The 26882-nt window shown below is 38.7% G+C and overlaps 1 protein-coding gene and 1 pseudogene across 2 annotated transcripts; both read right to left on the bottom strand.

Annotated features, from left to right (window-relative positions):
* Positions 1-657: 657 nt before the first annotated feature.
* On the bottom strand, positions 658-9060 carry LOC147169971 (long-chain fatty acid transport protein 1-like; annotated as a pseudogene). The gene is made up of 14 exons (XR_015095793.1): positions 8350-9060; positions 8098-8275; positions 7881-8019; positions 7490-7745; positions 5866-6033; positions 5077-5146; positions 4721-4812; positions 4434-4543; positions 4139-4348; positions 3202-3328; positions 2929-3066; positions 2398-2562; positions 1520-1666; positions 658-1427 (listed from the first exon to the last, which is right to left on the bottom strand). The product of XR_015095793.1 is annotated as a long-chain fatty acid transport protein 1-like (transcript).
* Positions 9061-10784: 1724 nt separating this feature from the next.
* LOC147169970 (adhesion G protein-coupled receptor E5-like) lies at positions 10785-26882 on the bottom strand. Its single transcript, XM_086083959.1, has 17 exons — positions 26663-26882; positions 22912-22986; positions 22052-22198; positions 21856-21978; positions 20662-20805; positions 20538-20581; positions 19810-19920; positions 19577-19730; positions 19383-19502; positions 18112-18311; positions 17783-17941; positions 16429-16623; positions 14757-14974; positions 14509-14667; positions 12373-12541; positions 12191-12289; positions 10785-12092 (listed from the first exon to the last, which is right to left on the bottom strand). The coding sequence occupies exons 1-17, from the start codon at positions 26694-26696 to the stop codon at positions 12051-12053; spliced, it is 2193 nt and encodes a 730-aa protein (XP_085940085.1). The 5' UTR covers positions 26697-26882; the 3' UTR covers positions 10785-12050.

Genomic DNA, 26882 nt, shown 5'->3' with positions numbered 1-26882 from the left:
CACAAAAACTGAATTATTTCCCAAGAAAAACAATTGTCCCATTAATAGTAGTGTGCAAAGCCGCTCTGTGCGAGCCAGTGTACACAATGAGCCTGACTGTAGCCGTTTCTTTGGGTTAAAAAAAATTGTCACGAAGCCATACAGTTGAACAAAGTCATCAAGTGAGAACAAACATCTCCGAGGAGCACACAGAAGCCCTCTCATGGTTGTTGCATGCCATTGCATCAGAAAGCTCTCCACGTGACCAAACTGTTACGAACAGATGCCTTTGCATAAATCAATTCATACAGTCTTAAGGAGGGGCTAACACACACAACACACACATGGTGTGAGTGCTCCTCCTCACAAATGTAAATCATTATTGGACTGGATTCTTTCTGCTTTTTGGGACCAGATTGGGGGAAGCTCTTTTTTGTTTTAGCGTGATAAGTGTGACCGGTGTGCTAAGCAAAGTCCATCGATTGAGCTCATGATTTGGTGAGCTTGGTGATGAAAGGAACCCCAAACCTAATAAACTTTACTTTAACCACATCTAACACCTCGCACATTTTATTTTCTAACAGAAAACAGTTTATAGTATTGTGTACTGTACAATATTCAGATGACCTAAGAACAAAATTCTATACATACATATTCACATACATACGTTTTGATTCTTTATTTTTTAATAATATCATAACATAAAGCAGTGCCGTTGCTGTTTGTATTTATATTCATCTTTGCCTCTGCAGGCAGATCGTTATAGCAGTCAAATGACATTTCATCACTTTTTGAAATTAAAATAATCCCGACAAATCAAATTGCAACGATTCAAAGTCCAATGCTTTTTAATGAGTGGAGATCTTGTTTTCACCACCATTTTACACTTGTGGCGTAAATGTAACGGACGTTTGGAACTGTCCACGCTTTTGTCCATATTGCGTCAAAACTCTGCATCATTTTTGCCCGCTAGATGGTGCTAAATAAGCAGGATAAAACAATGAATCAGGCACCGCACAGTGATGTCCACAGAACTGTGAAACAGTGCTCAGCTACATTGCTACAAATAAAACAAAAACGGTTGTTTATTATGTGGTGTATCTTTTATTCCCAATTTCACCTTAAAATGTGTAAGGGTGGTTAAATCTCTTATATAATCACTGAATTCTGGTAGGTTCCTCTCTGCAGTTACACTCATGCAAAATCCATTTTTTTCCTCCATTTTTATTGCTCTCATGTGAGGATACAAAACCCCATTTGCCATGGTTAACAATGTATGTCTCTTCATTCTCATAGACGCGCGCGTCCCTCCGTAATGGAGTCATATAGTTCATCAGTGACAGCCTCATAACATCCAGCAGCGCTGTTAAGAAAATAGATATTTTCTCTGGGGTTTTGTGACTTGTAACCTTCCTTCTGGAGCTGCATCTTCTGAATCTTAAAAGTGCCTGATAGTGAAGCAGAAAAACAATATTGTGAGTCTTTTTCCCCCCCGTGTATGAGTGTGGTTCTACTGTTTAAGTATCCACTGGTGTCTCACCTGTAGTGTCTACAGCTGGCATGAGCCGCAGGAAGACCGGACGAGCGTAAGGGGCAAGGGCTTCTTGGACAAAGGACAAGAATGCATCAAAATCAAAGAGGCCTCCTGCATGTGCTATTGCTGCCATACATGCTCTTCCCTCCACACCTGTAAACACACATTCACAAGTTGTGACAAAAAAGCGCTTAATTTATTATCTTAAAGTGGAAGTCAACCCAAAAATGTTCTTTACAGTAAGCTTCAGAAAACAGCTCAACCATGATTGGTTGTAGCTGAGCCCTGAGCAAATGTGCACCATTATTAGTCAACAATAAGTGGCAAAATGGCTGGCCCATGAGAAGCATTTTGCTGCTTAACTCATATTCCACAAATGCAATATTAATCACGATACCGTGTTTAGACTAGTGGGGGCTGCATAGAGTAAATTACAGTATTGTAAAAAAATAAAAAAATTAATTGAGGTTGACTTCCCTTTTATAGATAAAATTGGTAAAGTCATGTATCTATTGTATATGTTGGGTCAAAAATAACCTAATTTAGGTTAAAAATAAAATTATTAATTAATTAGTAGGGAGCATTCCACTACTTGACCCAACTTGTTGGGTTGTTTTGTACAAAACAATAAATAAAAAAAGGGTTATTAATGTTAACATAATAATGCTATTACTAACATTTAGCCACCTAGCATTGTAAGAGTAAGAACGTACTTAAAGTATGTAGAAATGTACGGTTTTACAGTCAAGCAGGGTCAGCAGTTATTGTTCAGTTATCCCTTCTTCAGTTGCATAAATATTTTTGACATATCATTTGGTTGATTTCTTCCAACAAATCATTGCATTTTGTCATCACATTGTGAACATAAAGCCACGCCACTCCACCTGGCACACAAACTCCATAGACGGCAACGTCGGCGTGTCCCAGCAGGCCACTGAGGACTCCTTCCACCTCTGTGGTGGAAACATTCTCTCCTCGCCAGCGAAAGGTGTCACCGCAGCGGTCCTTGAAATACATGTAGCCGTAATCATCCATCACCAGTACGTCACCTGAGAAAACAAGGGGACACTATTTATTTATTTATTTATTTACAAATTGTTAATCCAAAAGGGAAATATTTTCTTTCAGACACAAAAATAAAAGCAAGTAGGCCTATGGACTTTTTTTTTTTTTGGTGTGGATTCATCGCCAAACAATATATTGAAGTGCCAAGTAAATTAGTTGTTAGCATGTCATGTCAGGTTGAATCCTCAAGGTTCGCTCATAAACACAGAAAAGCCTTGTGGCCATGTCTTGATGCACACTATAAAATCGACATCACTGTGACAAACCGCTTCACTATTCAATAACCTATTAGGGCTTGGCTGGAGCCATATTGGATAGTTGATGGACAAAAATGACAAAGTGCATCATGCCTGAGACATAGACCGAGTCCCCCATCTTGAAGACATTGTGTGCAATTTTCTGACTGCTGGAATCCTGATCAGCATAGCCATCGAATCTTCTGAGTGGATCTTTGTCATTGATGCAGCCCACCAACATCCCTGGTTCACCTGGGAGTCAACATAGGTTGAGATAAGTTAATTGATGTTTCAGTATTTTTGCTCTTGCGAATGAAGGGAGTCTATTTTAAACCTCGTCAAAGCTTGCTGTGCATGCAAATTGCGAGTACACGTATTCAAGGCTACCAGGCTGACAGGGTATGCAGAGTCCCTGTGCATCTCTGAGCAATTCTCTGCTGTCTTCCTGCATCCTGACCAGTCTGATGGGGTAAAAGCTCGGCAGGATGCGACTGCTGAAACCACATGCGCCCACCTGAACAAAAAACAACATAAATAATATGGCATATGACTGAAGATAAAGCCCAAGCCACTGCAAAAAAAGCCATGCTAAAAATAAGCAAAATTTCCTCAAATTTATAAATGTTCTTATTTTAAGCAAAAAAAAAGCTGCCAGTGGGGTAAGCAAAATTAGCTTGGCAAGAATTCTTAACATTTGTATATAAATCTAGCAGCTGTAAAACAGTAACAGGTCTTAAAATGAGAAAATCTTGCCAAAAGACTGAGTAGAATTTGCTTATTGCAAGCAAGAATTTCTGTTATGTAAGAAAAGTCTACTTAAAATAAGTGGTATCTTTTCATGAGTACAGATTTGTTTTCTTAATTTGAGAATTGGCAATTTACTTGGAAATAAATCTTAAATTAGGATATATTTTCATGAAACGTGTAGTGCATATGGCTGTGTCAGTAGTGTATTTGAAATGTGCTTGAAAACAAAAACGGCTCAAACTTTAATTGCCATGTTATTCCTTAATTTTTCAATTGAGAAATTGTGCAATTGGTTTTCCTCTTAAAAGAAGAAAAATAAAGTATTGCTCTTCCGCTGGTCATTTCATGTAAACCATCATTTGAGCTTGTTCTGAGTAATTTTTTTCTTAATATTAGCTGTCATGTCCTATTAAGAAATGTTAGGTATTTTTCCTTAATTTGAGATAAATTTTCGAATGCAAACATTTTTGTTGGGGGAAATTTTTAGATTTTTTTTTTCAGAAACAAGTGTTGTTGTTTTTTACTTTCTCCAAAAAAAAAAATTTTTGCCGCGAGAGTGAAATGCAAAGAAATGCACCTTTCCATCAACGTTGACGAGGCTGCAGTTGCACTCTGTGGCACCATAAAATTCCCCGACATGTTTTATTCGGAATCTCCGAACAAACTCCTCCCACACGGATGCACGGAGGCCGTTACCAAGGGCGACACGGACCCGGTGATGTCCTTCAGATGAGTGAACCGGCTGGGCTAAAAGGTAACGGCAAATCTCTCCTATGTATTGAATTACCTGCGCATAAAGTACAAGAGTAGCAAATCTATCAAAAATCTAAGATTTTTTGCAATTATCATTAAAAATGACATAATATACTCACAGTGCAGCTGTGTTTAACACAATCATCCCAGAACCTGCTGGCTGAGAACTTTCTTCTGATGACAACGGTCAGACCAAAGAGCAAACATTGACCTGCGCCCATGATAGTTCCTGCAAGCACACACATTGGACTATAAAAGTTTGATGTTGTGAATGACAATTATTTCATACTACTGTAGTTTTTTCATTGTTTTCTTTCTCTTGTAAAAAAAAAAAAAAAAAAAAACATGGTTCAATTGAAATCCAACAATTAATTGTTAGACAAATTAATGTGCAAAATGGATTTACCTGCAGAGTGATATAGAGGAAGGCAGTTGTAGATGATGTCATCACGTTGTAAACCAAAACAATAAAAACCTGATGCAGCAATACGGTAATACCTAACGTAAGAAGGAAAACGTTTGAGATCACTGACAAATCTGATTAGAACCTTCATCATATTCACTTTTCCTAGCATCAAATAATTAAAATAATTATTGGTGCTACCACAAATGCCTGTCATTGTAATTTGGGTTTATTAGGCACCTCATAGAAAATGCAACACTGTGATACTGAGAAAACGTGGTAACCACTACCATTTTGGCCCTCAACATTCCACTGAACCCCTCCAGGACACATTTCTGTGAACTCTCACGCCAACTCACCGACTGTGCACCACCACAGCTGCTTTTGGCATTCCTGTTGTACCAGAGGTGTAAATGTAGAAAAGTCTGTCTACATGCAGTGAAAGGGAAGAGAGAGGAATATAAGTGAACCCATCATAAACCTTTCAAATGAAAAGGGTTTAAAATGCTCATCTTTTCATCCGTAAAATCAATCAATCAGTCAGAGTTTGTTCAGAGTTCTAAACCCAATTTTTTATCTTACCGACAAGACATTTTAGATATTTTTATGGGCATTTTGGGCAATGCTGTAGAGAGAACAAAAATTGCCATGGGCATTTTCTAGCTTCTTCCAGATATTCTTACCAGAAGACATTTGTGTGGTACTGCTAGCAGACCTCCCCCATCATTCCTTGAAGGAATTGTTTCTCTGTCAATGTTTCTGACAGGCTTTGCAGGCAAAGACTTGACAAGCATTAAGTTTGGAATGTTGTGTGGGGGAAAAAATGTCAACATTAAGGACAAACATTATCAATATGAACATGTAGAAAGCAAACAGGAAACAACTTCTCAATGAATTTCAACGTAAACAAGAAAGGAGAAAACTGTACCTTCAAAAAAAAAAAAAAAAGAAGTTTGATGTGAGTGTGCGTACGTGCGTCCATGAATGTCTGTGTGCATGTTTGCTCTGCATGCAAAAACTTGCTTAACAAAATAGAGATTTTGCAATCCCAACATTGTGACATGTATAATATGTATCAATAGTAAGATATGGCACCGCAATCAGACCCTCAACTTGATTCACACTTACGCACACGGCAAAAGACTCACCGTTGAAGGACTTGTTTAGTGTGTAATTTGGCGGGTGCTTCTGTGACTGTGCTAGCATTTGATCCAGATTTGCAGCTTTGAGACAACGGAGCTTCTCCTCATCTGCCTGTTCACCACTGCAAAAAGTACCCATTTCGCAGGGCAGGGAGCCTCCCACTGCAAACACAGCTGAAGCAAAAAAAAAATATATGTCATTATTGTTGACTCATATGATCCTCACTTTATGCGCAAACTAATGAAATTGAGTTCAAGAACTGTATGACAAAGTTTGTCTGTGTTGGTTGTCAGTAGTAATACTGGTGTAGAACTGCACTACATCCTTTTGGTTCATCTAGTATCTCAATGAGCAACTTAAGTAGGCCACAATAACCTATATAAAGGGAGAGTTTGTAGTTTTCAAACTGCTAGCAAGATTTTAATGTAGCCTCGCTTCACTTCTCGCCCCCACCTCTTGCGTCCTGACCAAAGTCAAACCTCAAGCTAATATTAGCAATTTCTTCTTTGCTAGCATGACTTGTCCATGTTGGATCGTTGCGAAACATTACAAGCTCTATTTTCATAGACAGTACATTTGTGCCGGCGGATTCAAATTTTCGTATCAGCAGGAAATGCCTCACACGTTTTCTAATTTGGCAAGCTGGGCAGGCACAAGCTGGGCGGGCACAAGGAGTGTCTAGCCGATTGACAATTTGGTGGCAGGAAGTCGTTTTATTTTTACAATTTTTTTTTATAAACCCTAAAAAAAAGTATCCAGAAAATGCTGATTAACATTTAAAATAGTCTATATAATTATTTTTTTTTTGTCATGGAAAATAAAGGTAAATGTGTAAACACACAAACACACAAAATCCCAGTAAAAAAAAAGGGGGGGGGGGGTGGACAGCAAAAAAAAAAAAACTTTTATTGTTTTTTTTTTTGTGAAATCCGCAAAAATGTACTTGTAGTTTTAAACTGTAATGTCAATATTCACCACTAGCTGGCAGACATGCCTTAATTGCGCTTACACCAGGTCTTATACTGCCCTGTACTACAACATGAGTGATTTTATTTATTTATTTATTTATTGTGGATTTGGAATGATATGCAGGACAAACATAGTTGATCTTCGTGAAGAATAAAAATGTACAAAACGAATTTTTGCACTTAATGTTCGTTTTTTGATCAGCAGTTTTGTGCCATCCTTGAATGGTCATTTTTATGCAAGAGAGGCATTTGCTCTGAGTGGGGGGGGGGGGTGTCACTGTATGTGATTATTTTGCTGTTTGCTTCAAACCATTTGTTGTTGGGTTGGACATATACACAGATTTTGTCCATATTTAAAATAGCATTTTTGTCATACGTGGTTGGGAAAAGCACGGTCCTATGTGGCCCCTGATTAGCACTGATGGAAAATTGTGGGCCCCCTCCAGCATTTAAGTTGCTTATTCTTGATATGGCAAAATGTATTTATTTATTTTTGTTTGTTTGTTTGTTTGTTTCAACTGCAAAACTGCCCTTTTAAATTAATTTCTCTATGGCATTGTTAGTATTTAAGAATTATTCATACACCTCTCGTGTTGGTTCTCATTCGATCGTGCATGTACCTAATGAAATGACCTGTGGTGTGTATGCTCTACTTTCCCACCTTCAGTTAGTTCGCTCCCAAACACCAGAGCACGAGCCCCGCACACACTAACACAGTGCTGCAGTGACTTCAAGCGCAGGTTGCAGTTGATAAAAGCGGCTTCCACTCCCACCATGGCGAGACCCAACCAGAGGGCCACCAACAGAAGACGGCTTTCCATGTACAATGCCACCACGTCGCCCTCCGCCCAGCCTCGTGCCAGCGCCCAGTGAGCCACAGCGTGACACTGTTCCTACAGTTCCCTGAAAGTCCAGACCTGGAAAACAACAAAGTCAGAAATCCATGATATGAAAGCAAGTTATCATCAAATTAGGCCTGATGGCTCATGTGCTGCTGTTGAAGATGCACTTTTGTTGATGTAGTAAAGACAAATCACTTGAAATGTAATCACCTCTCCAGTGGGCTCATAGATGAGTGCTGGTTTGTCTGGGTGCTTTGCAACCGTCTTGGCAAACAGGGCGGGTATCGTTTTCCTTTCTCTGGCATTTCGGTACATCGCAAACTTCACTCGCAGTATAGCAATCAGACATCTACCAGAAAATGATGGAGGAATGCGAGAAGATTGGAATACAAGAGCGTAATTCAGATGAGAGTTAAGAGTATATTACATGACGTCTCTTTTGAAGGTGTGTAGAGCCACTTGCACGAACTTCCAATGGAACCTCCGTGCTATGAAGATTCCGATCGCAGCCAACAATGTGCTGAGACATGTCAAGGGGAGCAACGCAAAAGCCCCCAACACAGTGAGGCAGCCAATGACAGCGCTTAGAGGATGCATGGCGGTAACTGCTAAGACACAATCAGATGTCAGTCACTTACACAGCGCGTATCTTGTAATTCCGTGGTGAAAAGATGCCCACCCGTTCAAGTAAACCAAACGACTCTGAAGGAGTTTTACCGTCTGATGTTTGCAGCTCTCTTGTGTGAAGCAAAATGTCTGATGAGCGCGCTGACAGAAGAGCAGGTTGGAGCAATGAGCCCGACGTCACTGCAGCTCTACCCTGACTGTGATTGATTGCCTTCAGGGCACAACCATGTCAGTCATTCCTATTTGTCATTTCTTACTGTCAGGGTTAAAGCAAAATCTGCTCTTAGGACAAATGAAAAGGCACAGACTGACTAAGAACATTTCTTTTGCAAACACTCGTTCTGACCAAAAAGGCCCCTCTCTTCTCAATTTATTCTCTCAAACAGAATGTGTTTTACAAGCTTTACAATTTGACACGTTTTCGCAAAATAATTCCAAACTGTGGGCTAATTGATCCCGCTCCCAAAGTTTGAAAAGTTTTCTCAAAGGAATTCTATGCGGGGGCAGTTGACCCACTCTTCCCCTCCTGGGGAAATTCCAAAAAACATGTTACCTTACATAGCATTCCTCCTTATTTAAACAGCAATACAAAACAAATATTATAATACCATATTACTACACTATGTTAAATAAGTACTCTATACACTTAGGCAGTACCCTTTTCGAAGTATTATCATAGCAGTCCGCCTGTTTTTATTGATTTTAGAGTTTTTTTTCTCTCAATGTAAAGCTCCGCTCCTCCGCTCTCATCTCCTGTCTCCTGCGTCACTCTCCTCTGTGACACAGCGCTTCCCCCTCATCCACACATGAAAATCTGCTAGCTACCGTAATGCATGCAAAAGTTCAGATTCTCCGCTCTCAGAAACCGTTGGAATTGCGTTGCTAGCACAAATAGATCCGGAGTTACGGTACTTTGTAGTTACTCCTCTATGACGCGTGGCTTCCCCCTCCTCCACACATGAAAATCTGCTAGCTACCGTAATATACGTGGTATCCACGTAAAGCTCCGCTTCTCTGCTTTCAGGAATTACGGTGATTTGAAAAACAAGTGTGTTGTCCTGTCGCCGCCGACAGTTTCGGATTTGAAGGGTTTTAAATACTCAGGTTATATGTGTTTAAATGAACATATACATTTTCCATCATTTACAACTTCTAAATCTACACTTTACTGATACTCAAAGGCCTTACACAGTTTGTGGGCGGTTTTAAAGACCTTTTTCACACTTGTCATTTTGAAATTCAGTTAAAAAAAACATTTAAATAAAGAAAGGGTGTTAATGACATGAGATAGCAATCCATTTCGTTTATGTTTTAGAGATGCAGCTTCAGTTAACTACAATGATATGTATTCTTCAATTGTTGGTTGTTGTTATGGCTTTATTTTAGTTTTTTTGTCTTGCCACAATTGTGATATTTTTAAATAGTTAAAGTTGTGCTAGAAAGTTTACACACCTTTGCTGTATGTAAACTTATGAGCACAACTGTAAATGTACAAAAGCTAAATGTCGCTTAATGACACAAACATGCTATGAACCGTCACCAAAATTCACATGCACATCTCTACTCATCTCAACTTCTCATCTTCAACCTCTGAAAATCAAAACTATTGGCATAGTATTTTGGATTTTACGGGCATTAAGCTTTTGTCTCACCATACAGTGTGCTCATAAGTTAGGGTACGTAAACACAACTGTATCTTTGTCTTGGTTCTTGAAGTATATACTGTATATTTAGTATAGAAGTATTAAAGTGTAGTCCAAACAGAGGTAAATACTTTCCATTTTTTTGTATTTTCTGATAAAAAAAATACTTCTGGTTAAAAAAAAAAGGACGTAATTGGATTGCTAAAACCAATAACTGTCGGTGCCAATGCAACCCTTATTTCAAGGTATCATACTCATGACAGCTGCCCTCATGACCGTTTTACGGTCAGGAACTACAAATTAGAAGAATAGAAAATTGCCATTCATTTTGTGCGATTTGAAGGAAAATTGACGCCTTCTTAAATTAATAACCCAAGTCATTTTATTCTGATTTTTCAGGAAGCACCAAAAATTTAACCATTTGCATCATTAGGAGATGATTTTGGCATTAAAACAATTGCAAAAAAAATGACATAGGCAATTATTTAAGAGGGTGACAAAATGCTATATTGAGGTAGCCTATATAGGTGTTTCTTTTAAGTAATGACTGTTTTTTGGGAGAGAAGTTTAACGTATCACAAGTACTAGTGGTATCGGTACTTGGTATCGGCGATTCCTCAAAAGTTGAGTACTCATACTGGTATCGAACCTCCCAAAAAGCAGTGGTGATCAAAACAATCCTAGAACTTGTGTTTTGTATTTCTGTGGTATGTTGTCTAATATATATTTCCTCAAATCATCTCATCAAGTATATATATATATATATATATATATATATATATATATATATATAATATCCTGCAGTTAGTCTGAAGTGGAAGAGTAAAGTCCAGTTGCAATAATGTACAATCTTGATGAAGTAGAAATTTTAATAAAATATCTGGTGTGTATTCCTTTTTTTTTTTTTTTGACAACAGTACCAAAACCACAAAGTAGAAAAATAAGTTTATATACATCATAGTCAATCGCCAAAATGTTACATTCAACATGTGCCAGAAAACACAAAGCAATACATGAATAAAAAGTGGTCACCAAAAATGCAGCCAGACATGGAATTTAAGAGCAGTTAAGTTGTCATAGACCTCGTGAAAGGTGGTCACGTGACAAAATGTGAACGTAAACAAAGATACAGGCCAACATCAGAGACAGAGAAAAGCTTGTCCAACTTTTCTTTGAACTGACATAATAGGATTCATGTCTATAAATTACAATCACTTCACATCACGTAAACTGTTGTAGAAGAAGGGAAGGTTTTCAAGTCATAAAGCATGTTCAATGAAGAAAAAAGTGCGATGAAATTATTTAAGGTCTACGACTCCCTCGCTTGAATCCTTACAGTAACCGTGAAGCAAAGCAGAGAGCAGCTATAATGACATGACAGTGGAATTTCATTCCACAAACACAATTTCAATAACAGGAAGTTGCACAGTCATCGAATGGGCGGGTCGGAGTTCTGTAGCTCTCAAGAAATCCTTTTGGAAAAAAATGTCCCATTAACCAGTGTCGAAACAGAATGTTCGAAAAAGCCATAAGCGATTCAAATACTTATTTTGTTTGATAATTGTATCCTTACACTCTTGTTTTGTTCTGTATTTCATCACACTGAAGGCCCACATGAGGTTTGCATGAACATGACTGCAGGCACGTCATGAGTTATGTTTAATACTCGTCATTTGTTTTCTCTCCCATATAAACAAACCCCATATGGCGAATACAGTGCATGGAAGCAATTCTCTATAAATGGCCCACTTTCAACATTTTACTTGGGAAATTCCCATCAAACACATCCTAAACTCCATAATGTCATTTCTACGCATAAATAAATCAAATAGGGGAATATAGCTTATATCATGATAAAGATATGTTCAAGATGAAGCAACTTTCTGAGTTGTTCATGACTTCACGGCTCATCAGGCCATAGTGAAATATTTAAAAGCATCATCTTTTCTTTTCACATGGAGCAGTCGCTTTGTCAGAAGCACCTGAAAGCATCATCTGGATGCCTTGGCTCATTCATTGGTTTTAGACAAAGTAAAGGTTAATTTTGAGGATTTCAAATCTAATATTAGCTATATGTCTTTCGTGACCACGACAACAAACAGAGAGCGATTCATATGTGGGATTCTCCAGTGTTCTGCCCACTCCGAGAACCCTAAAAGAACAGAGACAGAATATTTTTTAGAAACAGATGATGATGAGTTAGTGTTAAGAGTGTGTACTTGTATGTGTATGTGGAGGTTTGATCCTTACTTGTGACTGACTATTGGATGGATTTGTACTGCTGAGGTCTGAGTATCTCTTCTTGGGCGCACAGATGCAGGAGAAAAAGTTGTAGTACTCCTCTCTAACCTGCAGAGGGCAGCAGAAAGCAATATGAGGAATCTTCATTACCGCTATACTTTATGTATTTAATTTAACAATACGAAGTCTACCTGTTTAGATAAAAGGCAGTGCATGATGAAGACCAGTGCTCCCTGCAGGCTGTTTAAAATGGTGAATATGTACTCGACCGCTACGCTGCCCTTGTGAAACAGGAAGGCTCCAAACACCCACATAAGTCCCAGAATGCACATCTGGGCAATGGCTGTCACTGTAAAAGCTCTGCAGAGGAAATCAAATTGTTAGCATGGTGGTTGACATGAATGCAAATTCACTACATATGGAGAGAGCATTGAGGAGAGCAATATTGAAGGCACCGGTGGAAGTTTCCCGCTGGTTTAGTTAGGCTACTGCTTGTTTTGAAAGGTTCAAACGAATGATAATGAAAAACAGATGCATCTTAGTCAGGCTAGTGAGTCATTTGCATACATCAAAAAGAGACCAGATGAAAATATAAAAAATAAAAATAAACCCCTGACGTAAATGACTATCTTCTAATTAACCATTCAGCAGGACCTTGTTTGAAAAGAAAACAAACTAATTGCCATGTTTTTACATTTCTGTTTCCAAAGCTTAACCTTAACACATGCATAGAGGACGTATGCACAGTGCCGTGAAAAAGTATTTGCCCCATTCCTGATTTCTGATTTTTAACACATTATCAAACTTAAAAGGTAGATGTTTGCCGTTTTGCTGAAATTACGGTGGGAACAAAAAAAAAAAGCCCATCCCTCATTTGCCAACAATTGGGTGTAATACTAGCAAACCGAAACAGGGCGAAGGGATGCCAGGTGAGAGAGAGGACTGAGAAGCAATGTGGAATTAGCGACATTACCGCACGATAGGTTGGGTAAAACTGGGTAACATGCCCCCTTGAGTAAGGCATCCACAATTTCCTTTCTGACCACGAAATGGAACAAATTTAAATCTCAGAGGCTTCCCTGGACCAAAGCAGCACTTGTTGAACTTTGTTCAGCATTGAAATATTTGTATTGGTCGGCCAGAATCCAAAAATGTTTTTGGGGAAGGATATGCATAATAAAACATTTTATACAAATAAATAACTAAAATGAGTGTCTTGTACAGGTTAATCAATTAGTTTGAAGAGGGGGGGAAAAAACCTTATCTTTCAATATATGAAAGCGTAAAGTATGACTTTGCCCCATTCTAAATGATGATTTTGTTCTATAATGGAGCAAATTCCCTAACTATCTGCCCTACATGAAAAGGTAATTGCCCCCTGAACAGCAATAACTCAAGCGTTTGCGATAACCCGTAATGAGCGGTTTGCATCGTTGTGGAGGAATTTTGGCCCACTCTTATTTGCAAAACAGTTTTAACACAGTCATATTGAAGGTTTTTAGAGCATGACCTGTATTTATGGTCAAACCACAGCATCCAATGGGATTTAAAGAGGGTGTTTTCAGTTTTGAAACCGCTAACAAGATTTGAATGTAGCCTCACTTCGCTAATCTTTCTCAACCCCGAGTCCGACCAAAGCCACGCACTGACGTGAACACGCTTGATTCTTTAATGTGGCCATTCATAATGGCTTACAATTATGAAATTATATGAATTATGTTGATAGTTATGATAAGCTTAAATAAAATAGCTGCGTTAGCATTAGCATTGTGGACTTTGTGAGATCAAAATTGTTTTGATAATTCAAAATGGTGGAAGTCAACCCTAAACATTTATTGACAATAATCTGTTATATGTAACCTCATTAGACTAAACATGACATTCTGATTAATATTAAAATTGTGGAATATGAGTTATGAAGCAAAATCCAGCCGTTTTTATCCATTTCAGGGGGCGGCCATTTTGCCACTTGCTGTTGACTGAAAATGCAACCACCAATCACAGCTCATCTGTTTTCTGAAGCTGCGCTGTGATTGGTTGTTACCTGAGACCTGAGCAACATTGACGTAATCTTCAGTCGACAGCATGTGACAAAATGGCCGCCCCCTGAAATGGATAAAAACGGCTGGATTTTGCTGCTTAACTCATATTCCACTAACGCAATATTACACTGAAAAACATGTGGGGCTGCATAGAACATATTATTATCCCCCCCCAAAAAAAATTTGGGGGGTTGACTTCCCCTTTAAGCGTGATAAATATGTTAATAACAAAATCAGAAATCAGGAAGGGGGAAGCATGAAAGCAAAGAAGTTGCGCTCACTGACTTTAATTTGTTGAGCTTGGACAGATCCGGGTTGAGGCTGCTGAACTTCTGGGCCAGCTTCCAGACGGTGACGATGAAGAAGAAGACGTTGAGGACGATGATGACGCACACGGGGCCGTAGAAGCTCCAGATGAGGCCGTCTTTGAGGGACAGCCAACAGCTGCGTTGCAGACATGAGAATCGCAGTTTCAAGCAAAAACAGATCTCCGGAGCTCACTTAACTTTTGATCCTTTTGTAAACATACTTACTGCTCCTCAGTTCCGTATCCTTTGGGTCTGATGCTGGCAGATATAATGACAACAACCAGGGGTGCCCCGTAGCCGAAGAGGAATAAGTAGAGGGGCCGAATGGTGGCATTAAAAACCAGGACCACCATACGATACAGCTGCACCCCCTCAAGCAGCATCCACGCAAACACTCCCATGAAGAAAAGATGGAGCATGGCAGCGATAAACCTGCAGCCGCCCTGTAATGCAATATAAACACATGAGGAGCGGAAGCAGCGTGGAGAGCGGAGGAATGAAATGACTCCTGCTGTGTTTATACAAGTCGCCCGAATCTTATAAAGACACTCCTTTCAATGAGACTTTTTGGTTTGCTTGAAATTTTGTTCAAAGATAACCGCAAGACCACGACAGCTCAAGACTGAAAAGCGGTAACATAGGCTTACACTACGATTTTTTTCCCTTTGTGTTCGCGAGAGGTTTCAAATGCACATTTTCCAAACAATTCCCTTTTACATGACCTGGAAAAACCACAGAAAAGAATGTCATGTAAAATTCAGGCAACACTATAACCCCAAAAAATAAAAATAAATACTACACTTTGACTGCATATTTTGGTTGCTTTTTATTCACACACACAACCTACAACTATAACAACACAAAAAAAAAATCTTCTTTTCATTAATTAATTAATTTCTTTCTTTATTTTGAATCAAGTACTGTTGTTTTCCCACTTTTAAGTGCAGTGTAATGCATTTGTCTTCAACTAGCAAGTACTAGTTTCCAATTTTACCAAGTAAAACTTTTTTGGGTCAGATTTGTTAAAACCATCATTAGGATTTCACAGTAGGACATTGAAAAACATGTTCTGTGAAAATATCAGCCCTCTCTGGCCCCATTTTGTGGCTTTCATTTTATGTACAAAAAAAAAAATCTGAGATCGATTTGCGCAACTTGTCACAGCAGAAAAGCACCTTTTTTATTATAAGGGAGTGTTACTATAATAATTAATGTTATTGGTAGGCTACCTCATAAGTTGTGTTTTCTGTATCTGAATTGTTGTTTTTCCCCGGGCACTGTAGTTGTATTTATTTATTTATTTATTTATTTATATACAGTTTTCAATTAGAGGCACAAGATGGGGCCGTTGAGGGCTTCTTCTTTTTTTTTTAATAGATCATATTTGCCATGTACTACTGCCAAGTAATGACTTGTGTGCATTACTTTATGGAATAATAGAATACCACAATATTGCAGTGACTTACAATACTGTATTACAGCTTTTTATGAATGTGCAGGCATCATACGTTACTGTATGTGTGACCATTATGGTGGTGCTTTGAGAGCTGAGTTCTTTTTTAGGTGGTTTACTGTCATAATTAAGGGAATCATTGCATCATAACAGCTGTTCTTTAATAAAATAAAATAAAATAAATACACAGTTATAGTTATGCTCAATAAAACAATATTTCTAACATGAGATTTTTTGTTTCAAGTCAGTGGAGAACTCCTTTTTTTTAATGTCATGAGATAATCCAATGTCGCACCGTGATGAGTGCCTGTAATGTTAATAGCTGAGTTTTGAACTGTTCAGCTATGCAGAAAGTAAACGATGAGAGCAGCCGCTCAACAAATTCATCAAGCTAAGACCTCCATCACATGCAAACAATGTCACCATCCACTTGAGTGAACATACCTCAGGTTTTGTTTTGGAAACGCCGGCCAGGAAGATGAGGTCGGCGATGAAGAGGCAGATGCAGAGGTGCAGGTGGATGGTCGTGCGTGTGCCTTGTATGGAGCGGCAGAACTTGAACGTCAGGATGCAAAAACTCAGACACAGCAGGGAGAGGATCAGTCCGATCTTTGTTATCAACCGGATCGCGACGGATTGCTGGAAGGGAAAACCCGACAGTGTGAAATCATTTTTAAACCATTATACATTGCCTTTGTTGTTTAGTAGTTTTAGCCGCTGGAACAATCCGCAGTGTGGCACCTCGCCACAGGGTGGCGTCTCCTTATTTTTGTTGTGCCTACTGCCTATGCAGCCATCAATGTATTTGACGCCGTGGATGTGTACGCTTATCGTGATGCGTGGTCGTGCCGAGAAGCCCACTGTTTTTGCTTCATTTGAATAAAGTAAGCCTGTGGACTTCCAGTTCCTTTGTTGCTCTCCAGTTTGTGCTATCCAGCCGCGCCGTCCATGGCTGATCAGCCACCGCGCGTTACACCACCATGACAATGTAACTTAAAAATAAAGGCAAATGAAATGGTAAAGAATTGACTGTATAATTTACAATAAATACCTGGCCAAAAAAAGTTGCCAGTTAATTATTGTAAAATCTTAGTTAATTACTGTAAATATCTATTACAACATATTAAGATTTTTATTTTTATTTTTATTTTTTTACAGTATATAAATTACAGTTACTTATTGTATTCTTTTACACACAGTAAATTTCGTAGAAGATCACTTAGTGGTTGAGGAACAATGACAGAGCCTTCAGTTTGGGATACAGTCAATCCAACCACTGATCCAAGGCACTCCTACAGCATTTGAGTATATCGCTCGCTGGTGACCATTTTTGGTTATGCTGAATGTTGTGGGTTTGTTCCTCAAGTGATTTTGTTTTGTTGTGTTTTAATTTTTTACTCTCTTCCAAGTGTAACGTTTACTCTGTTTAGATGGGACCGAACACAGTTTTGTTTTTGTTTTTTAGTAAAAATGTTCTCGGTAATTTACTGTGTATTAAATAATACAGTAAGTAACTGGAATTTATATACAATGAAAATGTTTAAAACAAATTACAGTAATATGCTGTAACAGATTTTTACTGAGATATGAAAAAAAAAATGCTGGCTAGCTAGCTTTGAAAGCAACAAGGCGAGCGATGTATTTTGTTTACTGTTGACAAACATTAGCATAATGGCCTTAGTTCCTTAAACATTACAGTTTAAAGTATGTACAGTATATATATATATATATATATATATATATATATATATATATATATATTTGTATGTATTTGTAGGGTGTGTTTCTTGTTTCTTACATCTACGTGATAGTGAGCCATCAGAATGGCAAAACTGCTGAGATGTTCACATCGACACACTGTGTGCGTGAGATTGGATTTCTGTTGATGGCAACCATCTGTGGCCCAAGCGCCTCTGTCGTTCCAGTAAGCGCAGATGTAGCTTGCCTCCGGTTTGTTCTAAACCACACAAGTAAAACCACAACATCTCACTTTCCCGCATTGCATAGCTCATGATTGCAACGATTAAAGCAAGGCAAGTGCGAATTATGATTTGCCAATTTCTGCCACACACTCAGGAGGGTGTGAGTTTGAAGCTCAGTTTAAGTACTGGTGTAAGTAGGACAAACCTGGAGATGTTTGAGTGTGAGGATGACGGGGTGGCTCAGGTTCTGAGTGGATGGGTTGGACACCACGACGGACACAACCCGGGAGAAGATTTTGAAAGTCGGTTCAATGCCGTCTTTTTCAAATCCTTGGAGATTGTCAAAGGAGTGGTTGACAGATCTCTCCAGGTTATGGTAACTCAACAAGGCAGCCATAGCAAAGCCTAGAAGAGGACAACATGGATATGTTTGATCATTTACAATTACCTCCACCAAGCACAGTGAAAGCCAGAGATACAGTACATGATTTAGATGACCATTGTTAGAAGCATGTTGCAAAAACTACAGTCATGGTCAGTGGGTTTTGGCGGTTCCTGAAATTTTGTATTTCTTTAACTTTACTGCTTTGGTTTTCGTGCTTGTAATTCATATGGCTTCAGTATTGTTGCATTTAGATGCAGATATATGTTGAAGGAGAACATTAACAGGACAGTAACATTTATCTGTTATTTTCTATAGCACTTGTTTTCATTCTGGATGAGTGGCAGGCTACAACCTGGACTGGTCAAATTTCAGTTGCAAGACACATTCAAAAATGAGTAATAACAAATGGGCAAGACTGTAAACACATTATTTTAGAATCTAAAGGACCTATATTCATGCCCAGTGCAAGTTTAGTGCATAGCGCAATGTAACACCTGGTTTCACCTAGTCTAAAGTCTAGTCTACTTTATGGTTACCAAATTGCCAGGTGCACCAGGGCATGTAATAGAAAAAGCAATCCGTTTGCTGGTATGCCCAGTGAGGCACGGCACCGTCTGCTAAATTCCCAAAAACTACACTTACTCGAAAAGGAAGATACGCCTGCAAGGAGTGACGATTTTGAAGTAAATAGAATATAAAACATATTTTCAATTATTTCACCTTTTTTTAAGTACATAACACCACATGTGTTCATTCATAGTTTTGATCCCTTCAGTGAAAATCTACAATTTAAATAGTCATGAAAATAAAGAAACTGCATTGCATGAGAAGTTGTGTCCAAACTTTTGTCTTTTACTGTAATTTGAGTCACGCCCAAAACAGTCCAAAGGGGACACTGTACATACATTTTGATAAATTATGTAGAGTGGTGGCACGAGCTAAAGAGGAAACTTTTGCATTTTAGTGTGGGGATTTGTTTTTTTTTAGTTCTGACATTTGTTTTTTACTTATACTAACAATTTGGCATTGGCACAAATATGTTGCGGTGATTATTCGTTTTTGCAGGAAATAGTAAGAAAATAGAAGTTTACCAGGGTATGCTCCCGTTCCAGTCGCTGTTGTCCAATCGGTGTCAAGCGCTGAGTTTTCATTCCCCAGATGAATCGTCCCAGTGGGTGGAGACCTTCCCCTCCGTACTGCAATCTCCACAGCTGCTCAAACAAACAAGTCAACTTCAAGCGAGCAGCCCTCCTGTTGCATCACTCTGACAAACCGTGATTGTTACCTGTCTCATTGGAGCCCATCGAGGTGCGGTTGCCTCTGAGCTGCGGGCCAATGAGCCTGATGGAGTTTTCCATTGTGCTTAGCAGCCCATACATGTCTTCACTCGTGTCCATATTGACGGATGAAAAGACGCTCTCTGATGCGGTCAAAAATCTCTGCGCGTGCAGTAGAGCAAAGGATGAGGAACCGAGACGGCGTTGTTGTCTACATGTGCTTTGTGTTTGCTTTCCTGACCTCCAGTAGTGCATCTCCATCAGCCTTGCTTCCATTGCTCGTATTTGGGTTAGACAGAGCCATGCAGCTGTTTCTCATCATGGACTGCAGATCTGCCAAGCCACTGTAAGACTGAGAGAGGATACAATAATAACGCTATTCAGCTTTCAAAATACGCACTTGAATTTTGGGGTCCAGTGTGCAAATAAAGAAAGTCCCCCTCGCCCTTAAATATTCCATTGAACTGATCTGTGCTGGTAGTGGTAACATGCTAAGATAAACAATAGATAGATGATCAATATTTTTTTCTTTCATATGATCAAAAATGAATTATACAGTGAATAACATGACATTAACCCTTGATCAAATTTTTCTTTGATAACTACCGTGTCAACAGTGTGGATATTTTGGCTGGCCGCTGTTAGAAATGGTGACAGAAACTCTCCACCCTTTGCTTTCCAGTCACAGGTACATATCAAATTGTGAATATAGTTAAAGTTGAAGTCAAGTTAAAAAAAAATTTTTTTTTACAATGTTATAATCGCATTACGGGAATAAGAATTAAGCAGAAACATCCACACGTTTTTATCCAGTTGATAGGGGGCAGCCATTTTGCCATTGACTGAAAATTACGTCACAGTGCCTAAGGTAGGGCTCATCCATTGTTTACCATTTTTTTTTCCAACAGAAATGGTACAGTACATACCAAAAATTAACTGAACTGTAATGAAAATGAGCCAAGATATTACCTGCGGAGGTACACTTCTGCCCTCAAACGTTTCACAATCCAGTTCTAGAGAGGAAATGTCAAATGTTTCAGTGCAAGGATGCAGATTTAAAATAAATAAATAAATAAATAATGCAAACACTCACTAGTGCATGCAGTGCCTCCAATGCCATAATTGGTGTATCCTTTTGCGCACTTGCACCAGAAACTCCCATTTACATTTTTACAACTTCCTTTACTTCCACAAATGTCTTCTTTTCGATTCTCAGCTTCCTCGCATTCATCGGCGTCTGAAGGGAACAGAAACTTGCTTACATTACTTTGTACAGTTGCACAATCAGTAGTGGGTTAGGTTAGCTAAGCTTAGGTTAAGTTGAAGCTAAAGTAGATTTTTACATGAGTATAGATTTATTTTTCTGATGCCTTCTTATTTGTACTCACTATATTTGAAAACAGACATTTTCATCTTTCTATTCATTACTTTCTCAATACATGCTTGTTACTTTTTTCAACCTCCACAGATGACAACAGGGCGTTAAGGCGAAACTAAAGAGAGGGAAAGTCTACGGCTGATTAGCAATAGCTAATGTAGCATATTTTAATCCATGAGTTCTCAATGTTGTTGCGTAAAAGCCTGATCCAACGTTAGCTTGCACTTGGTGAAATGCTACATGTAACGTTGCTCTTCAGGGCTGTCAGAATTGAGCTTGCTGTAAAGCTGTGTCCAGCGTTTGTTTGTTTGTTTTCTTCTTAAGTATGAGGACTGAAAGTAAACGAGGGAAACTATAGAAAGAATGTTTCTCTTTTTTCGTTACCAGCTATTGTATATCTTTAACCGTAAACATTTGATTTACTTTTGTGCTCATGTGCATTATTCTTTTATTTTTTTTATTTTTTCACAGGTTAGGAATTAAATCAGCATCTCTACTTTTGTTTTCGTCAAGTATCTATACTTCTACTTAGGTATAGATTATGAGTACTTGCCACCTATTTGCACAATCAAATAAGATCAAATAGAAGAGTATCAAATGTATCAAACATTCTGCCTTTATTTTGATCGGCACTCTCAATTAAACATTTAAGTGTGCGCAGTGGGATGCCACCCACTCTGCTGACCAATCAGTTTGTGTGCTTCTGTTTATTTTTCCAATGTTTGAAGGAGATTAAAAAGGCACTTGGCGTAGCTCAGCGAATAAGCCTCAGCTACTTACATCTAGGATTAACAAAAAAAAAAAACATGCTTTTTGTATCTTAAATCATCATTTGTAATTGAGTGAATTTTCTACTTAAGCTTTATGAAGTCAAAGCTGTGTGTTCTTAAAAAACAACATGGCAATCACCTATGCAGTCAGTGCTGCTATTGGTGTACCCATCTGGGCAGCGACAGCTGAAGCTTCCAATCAGGTTGATGCACTTAGCCATGTGACCACAGACACGTACGCTGGTTTCGCACTCGTTTTTGTCTGATGGAGGAACACAAAAGGACACGTGAGACAGAGAACCGCACAACTGGTCTGCCCGAAGGTGTTCGCTCACCTTGACACTGTCCGTCAACTCCAGTGAAGTTATCACTTCCGTGAATGTTCCTGAAGCCATCCTCGCACTGACAGTAGTAGCTGCCATTTGTGTTGATGCACTGTGTGTGCCTGCCACATAATCCGGAATTTTCGCACTCATCCACATCTGGAAAGTTGGAGTAGAGTTAATTGCGCACCATGCGGTGTTGGCATGATCCAGTGCTGTACTGCAAAAAAGCCGCCTGCGGCGTTTTTGTTTAATGGCAGAGATAAGCAGCAAAATCCAGCATTTTTTATCAATATCAGAAGGCGGCCATTTTGCAATTTGCTGCGGAGTGAAAAAAAATCGCAGTTGCTCAGTTCTCTGGTAACAAACAGCTCAGCTTCAGAAAAAAGAGTGAACTGTGATTAGTCGCTGCCTGAGCTCTGAGCAACTGTGATGTCATCTTCAGTCGACAGCAAGTGGCAAAATGGCCGCCCTCTGACTGGATTTTGCATAACTCACTTTCCACAAATGTGATATTAATCAGAATGTCATGTTTAGACTAGTTACCTCACATATAACATATTAGTCTCAAGAAATGTTTAACGTTGATTTCACTTTTAATTATGAGCTGGAAACTCACATTTTTACATTTACAATGGTTAACTTTTACACTTGTATGAGTTCATGTGAAAGTTCCAAAAGTCATTTCAAACATTTTTCCTAAAGTAAAGCAAAAATTCTATTTGTAAACTTGAGGCAACTCTTATCCTACAAGAAGACATCATTGATTAGCTTTTCCACACCACTCCATAACATAAGATATTAGCAACATTATTAGGTAAAAAGATATTAAGATAAGGAATATTCAAGTTAAGCAGAGTAAGGTTTATTACCAACACATTTGCTTCCTTCCGCTTCCATGCCAGTGTAACACTGAGGCGTGCATCTCTTCATCATGCACATTAAACCTGCAGGGGGAAAACCACGAGAACTGTTAGATTTTAATCAGAAAACACCCATCTGTCAATTTCTATAGATTCTATAGATTCAAACATAGGACTTTTGACAGTGAGGCAGACATGCAAACCACTATACCCCCATCACCACCACCCTGTGCCTACCGACGGGGGGGAAAAAAGGGGGCGGGGGGATAATTTACGTTCACTTCAAAGTGGATGTTAGTGTCTGAATTATTTTGCTCTTCCTTCCTTTATTGTTTTAAGTCACTTCAGCTGTGCTGTTTATTTCATTCTGTCATTTTAATTGTTTACTGGTTGTTATGGTGACCACTGCTTGCATGTGTGAGAGAAGTGCTTTTATTCGTGCTACAGGCACCCCAAATAATGAAGTACCTCACATTACCACTATTCAATATTATTGTGTATATTTATACAGTAAATGCCGGCATACAATAAAAAACTGGACTCGATTGAAACTTCAGTTTGAACAAACAATAAAGTCGATGAAAAAAACAAAAGTTTAAAACCCAAACAGTTGCAACATTTGCTCAGGCCCGGTTGCACCATTTCTGTCACAAAAGCTCGTCAAATGCCAACCAAATGTGTGATTTTGAGGTGTGGGGTTTTCTTTTTAGTGGCATGCACGTGACTGACAGTTATTATGTGTCTTCACCAGTGCGTGGGCTTTTCTTGTGAAAGTATTTGCGTACGCTGTGTAATGTCCTGTTCCTCATAGACACCAAAAGTTGTGTTAACTCATTCACTGCCATTGACGGCTATAAACGTCAAAAATTCATTAGAACTATTTCTATTAGTTTAAAAAAAAAATTGAGAAGAGTGTGAAAACCTAGGAAAAAAATATTGTACATTTAGAACAGATATACAATTTTTGATTAATCGTGAGTTAACTAGTGAAGTCATGCGATAATAACAATAAAAAATAATTAATTGCCTGACGAGATGATTATTAAAAATTAGGGGCGTCAGGCGATTAAAAATTTTAATCGGAATTAATCGCATGACTTCAATAGTTAACTCACAATTAAGCACAAATTTTATATCTGTTCTAAATGTACAACAAAAAAAATCTAGGTTGTCATACTCTTGTTAACAAAAGGAGAAAAAAACAAGTTAAACTAATAGAAATAGTTCAAATGATTTTTTGACATTTATAACCGTCAATGGCAGTTAATGAGTTTTAAAGAGGAATTCCACCACACGACAACCCCCCAACCCAAAAATTCCAATATGTTCTATGAGCATGTTGTGGAATATGAATGAAGCAGCAAAATCCACCCATTTTTATACATCTTAGGATGGCGGCCATTTTTCCACTTGCTGTTGACTGAAAATGTCACCACAGTTGCTCAGGGCTCAGGTAACAACCAAACATGGCATGGCTCAGCTTGTGAATGTCACATGACCAAACTCAGAAAACAGGTGAGCTGTGATTGGTCGTTCCCTGAGCAACTGTGATGTCATTTTCAGTCTACAGCTCGTGGCAAAATGGCTGCCCCCTGAGGTGGATTTTGCTGCTTCATTCATATTCCACAAACACAATATCAATCAGATAATTAGATTAGACTAGTGAGGGCGGATACGACATATTATTGTAAACAAATTAAAGTGTTGACTTCCTCTTTCCAGTAAATTTTACAATGACATACAATCCGTTTCACAAACAAACTATTTAATAAGGAGCGACCTAATGATGTCATGGTTAAGTTGAGAATTGCAATTATGGTGCATGTTTTTGTGTTATTTAGTATGTTTGCAACCATGACAACTCCCCCCCACCCCTCATGCACTCGATTAGCCACACAACAGGCATGTAAAACAGAATATGTTTGTTGCACAGCTCCCTCTCCTGTGTCGCCCTCCCCTTGTCCACAATGGGCCCCCTGTTTGCGGCGTGGTTGGCGCTCTCAGTGCCCCAGTGAAGATAAAACCAGACAGAATTTGAAAGTAAGTGTGCCAAACGGCGTGATTGCCTCCAAGTGTATGAATAAAAAAACACAAGGCCTGACAACAAACAAAGTGTGACTTTGTGTCGTGTTGTGTGGAGCCAACGTTCATTCGCCAATCAGAACAGTGGCTGGTTTAACATCAACGAGATAGTCCAGACGTTTCTTGTTTACTGGATTTCAAGTTTGTTTCTCTCGCAGCCGCATGGAGCGCCAATAGTTCGCGACCGATGCATATGACTGTGTGACTCATACTCCTACTAATCCCAAGACTAATTTTCACTTTGATAAGCCGTCTTGTGATGAATCCATCACATGCTGACCAAACCGCACCTGCTGTTCCTCCTACACACAAGTGAATCTTTTTTGTCCATGACTTGAATTTGACAAATGATAATCAATGTAAAACACGAGCGAACTTCTGCGTACAGAGATTTGTAGGCCTTGTGTCTGATCCGTATGAAAGTGTGTGTCTATGCAACTTCTGTTTTTAATGGCAGATTCTTAAAATGACAGACAGAGTGAAAGACACTTGCCAAAAGGAAGTGCCGTTGATTACCTCATATTTTATAAATAAAAAGAAGCTGGGTAGGAATAATTTTGTAGGGAGTGAGCGGCAGAATAGAGGCTATTTTTAATGTTACAAAAATAAAGCGCGCAAAACCTCTAATCCCAGCCATTTGGAAATTATGGCTATTATAGTGTTCTTGTGGTGGAAATATATATTGAGCACTCAGCGGATAGCAGATGAGTGCTGCTGTATAGATTAGGCATATATGGGTACTTTTTGTTTTTTTAAATCATTGTTTTTATTCTTTTTATTGTTATTGCCTATTGTGTGCCTTTTTTTTAAATCCGTGTACAGCATTTTGGTCAACGGAGTTGTTTTAAAGGCTTTATAAATAAAGTTCTATTGGATTGGATTAGGTGCTAGATTGGTTTGTTCTTAAATCTACATGGAGTTTTTTGATTACATAATACAGGATAGTGCTTGACTTTGTACACGTTTTTATGCTCATGAGAAGTGCAGTACATAAATAAGATACAATACTGTATAGAATTAAAAAAAAAAAAGGAGATTAGATTACATGGCAAAATTAAATATTTGCATATTTTGTTTTTACACCCGCACAAAACAAAAGCTATTCCTTCACCAAAATGAGTTTTTGATGTTTGCATCAATTTTACCGCGTGTTTATATTATGGTTGAAGTTTGCCACAGAGTTTATCATAATTTCAGTACATATTAGTGAACACATGATGTTGTGCTTCCTGCTTGTGCCAAACCACAACAAAAAAGACAATTTGATGTCTTTGTCAAGAGTATTTCTGAAGATAACCTTTACTTTATAAACTTATAAGATTCAACAACGGGTAGGGTTTTGAAACAGCTGTATTGAATTGTCTCTGTTGTGACAACAGCACACAGTCAACATCTACCGTATTGAGGTCGGATTCCACGGCCACATCTTCTCGCCTCAGTCTTACAAGGTGTGACCAGTGTGACACTTTGTCACAGCAGTGAGCGCATAAACACGTGATAGTCTGGCAATAAATGAACCGCTGATTAGGTTAAATGGAAATAGTCGTCCAAGAAGTAAATGTCGGTAAACGCATCAGAACATTAAATACGCCTGTTTTCTTTTTGTTTCCTTTTCATTTCTTCCCACTGTCAAAACAGTCACACACAAACACAACAGTTATGATTATGAATGACTTACCAAGAAGAAGCACAAGCTCTTTTTCGCCGCCCATGTCCAAACAATCAAGCTGCAAGCTTTGTGATAAGAAATAACCGAAGTCCTCGGAGAAGGCTCACTGGAATTTAGAGTGCTTGGACTCCACAAAGCAGGCAACACAAAGAGAAACTCTGGAGACGAGTGTGTGTGTTTGGATGTGTGTGTATGAAAACCACCACCAGCTTTTTCCCTCTCAATCTGA

Source organism: Leptonotus elevatus, chromosome 8, assembly GCF_054856555.1.
Source record: "Leptonotus elevatus isolate MCC_2025b chromosome 8, RoL_Lele_1.0, whole genome shotgun sequence".
Taxonomy (NCBI): Eukaryota; Metazoa; Chordata; class Actinopteri; order Syngnathiformes; family Syngnathidae; genus Leptonotus; species Leptonotus elevatus.
The sequence above is the reverse complement of the archived record's forward strand: the minus strand, read 5'-3'. Positions and strand labels throughout refer to the sequence as shown.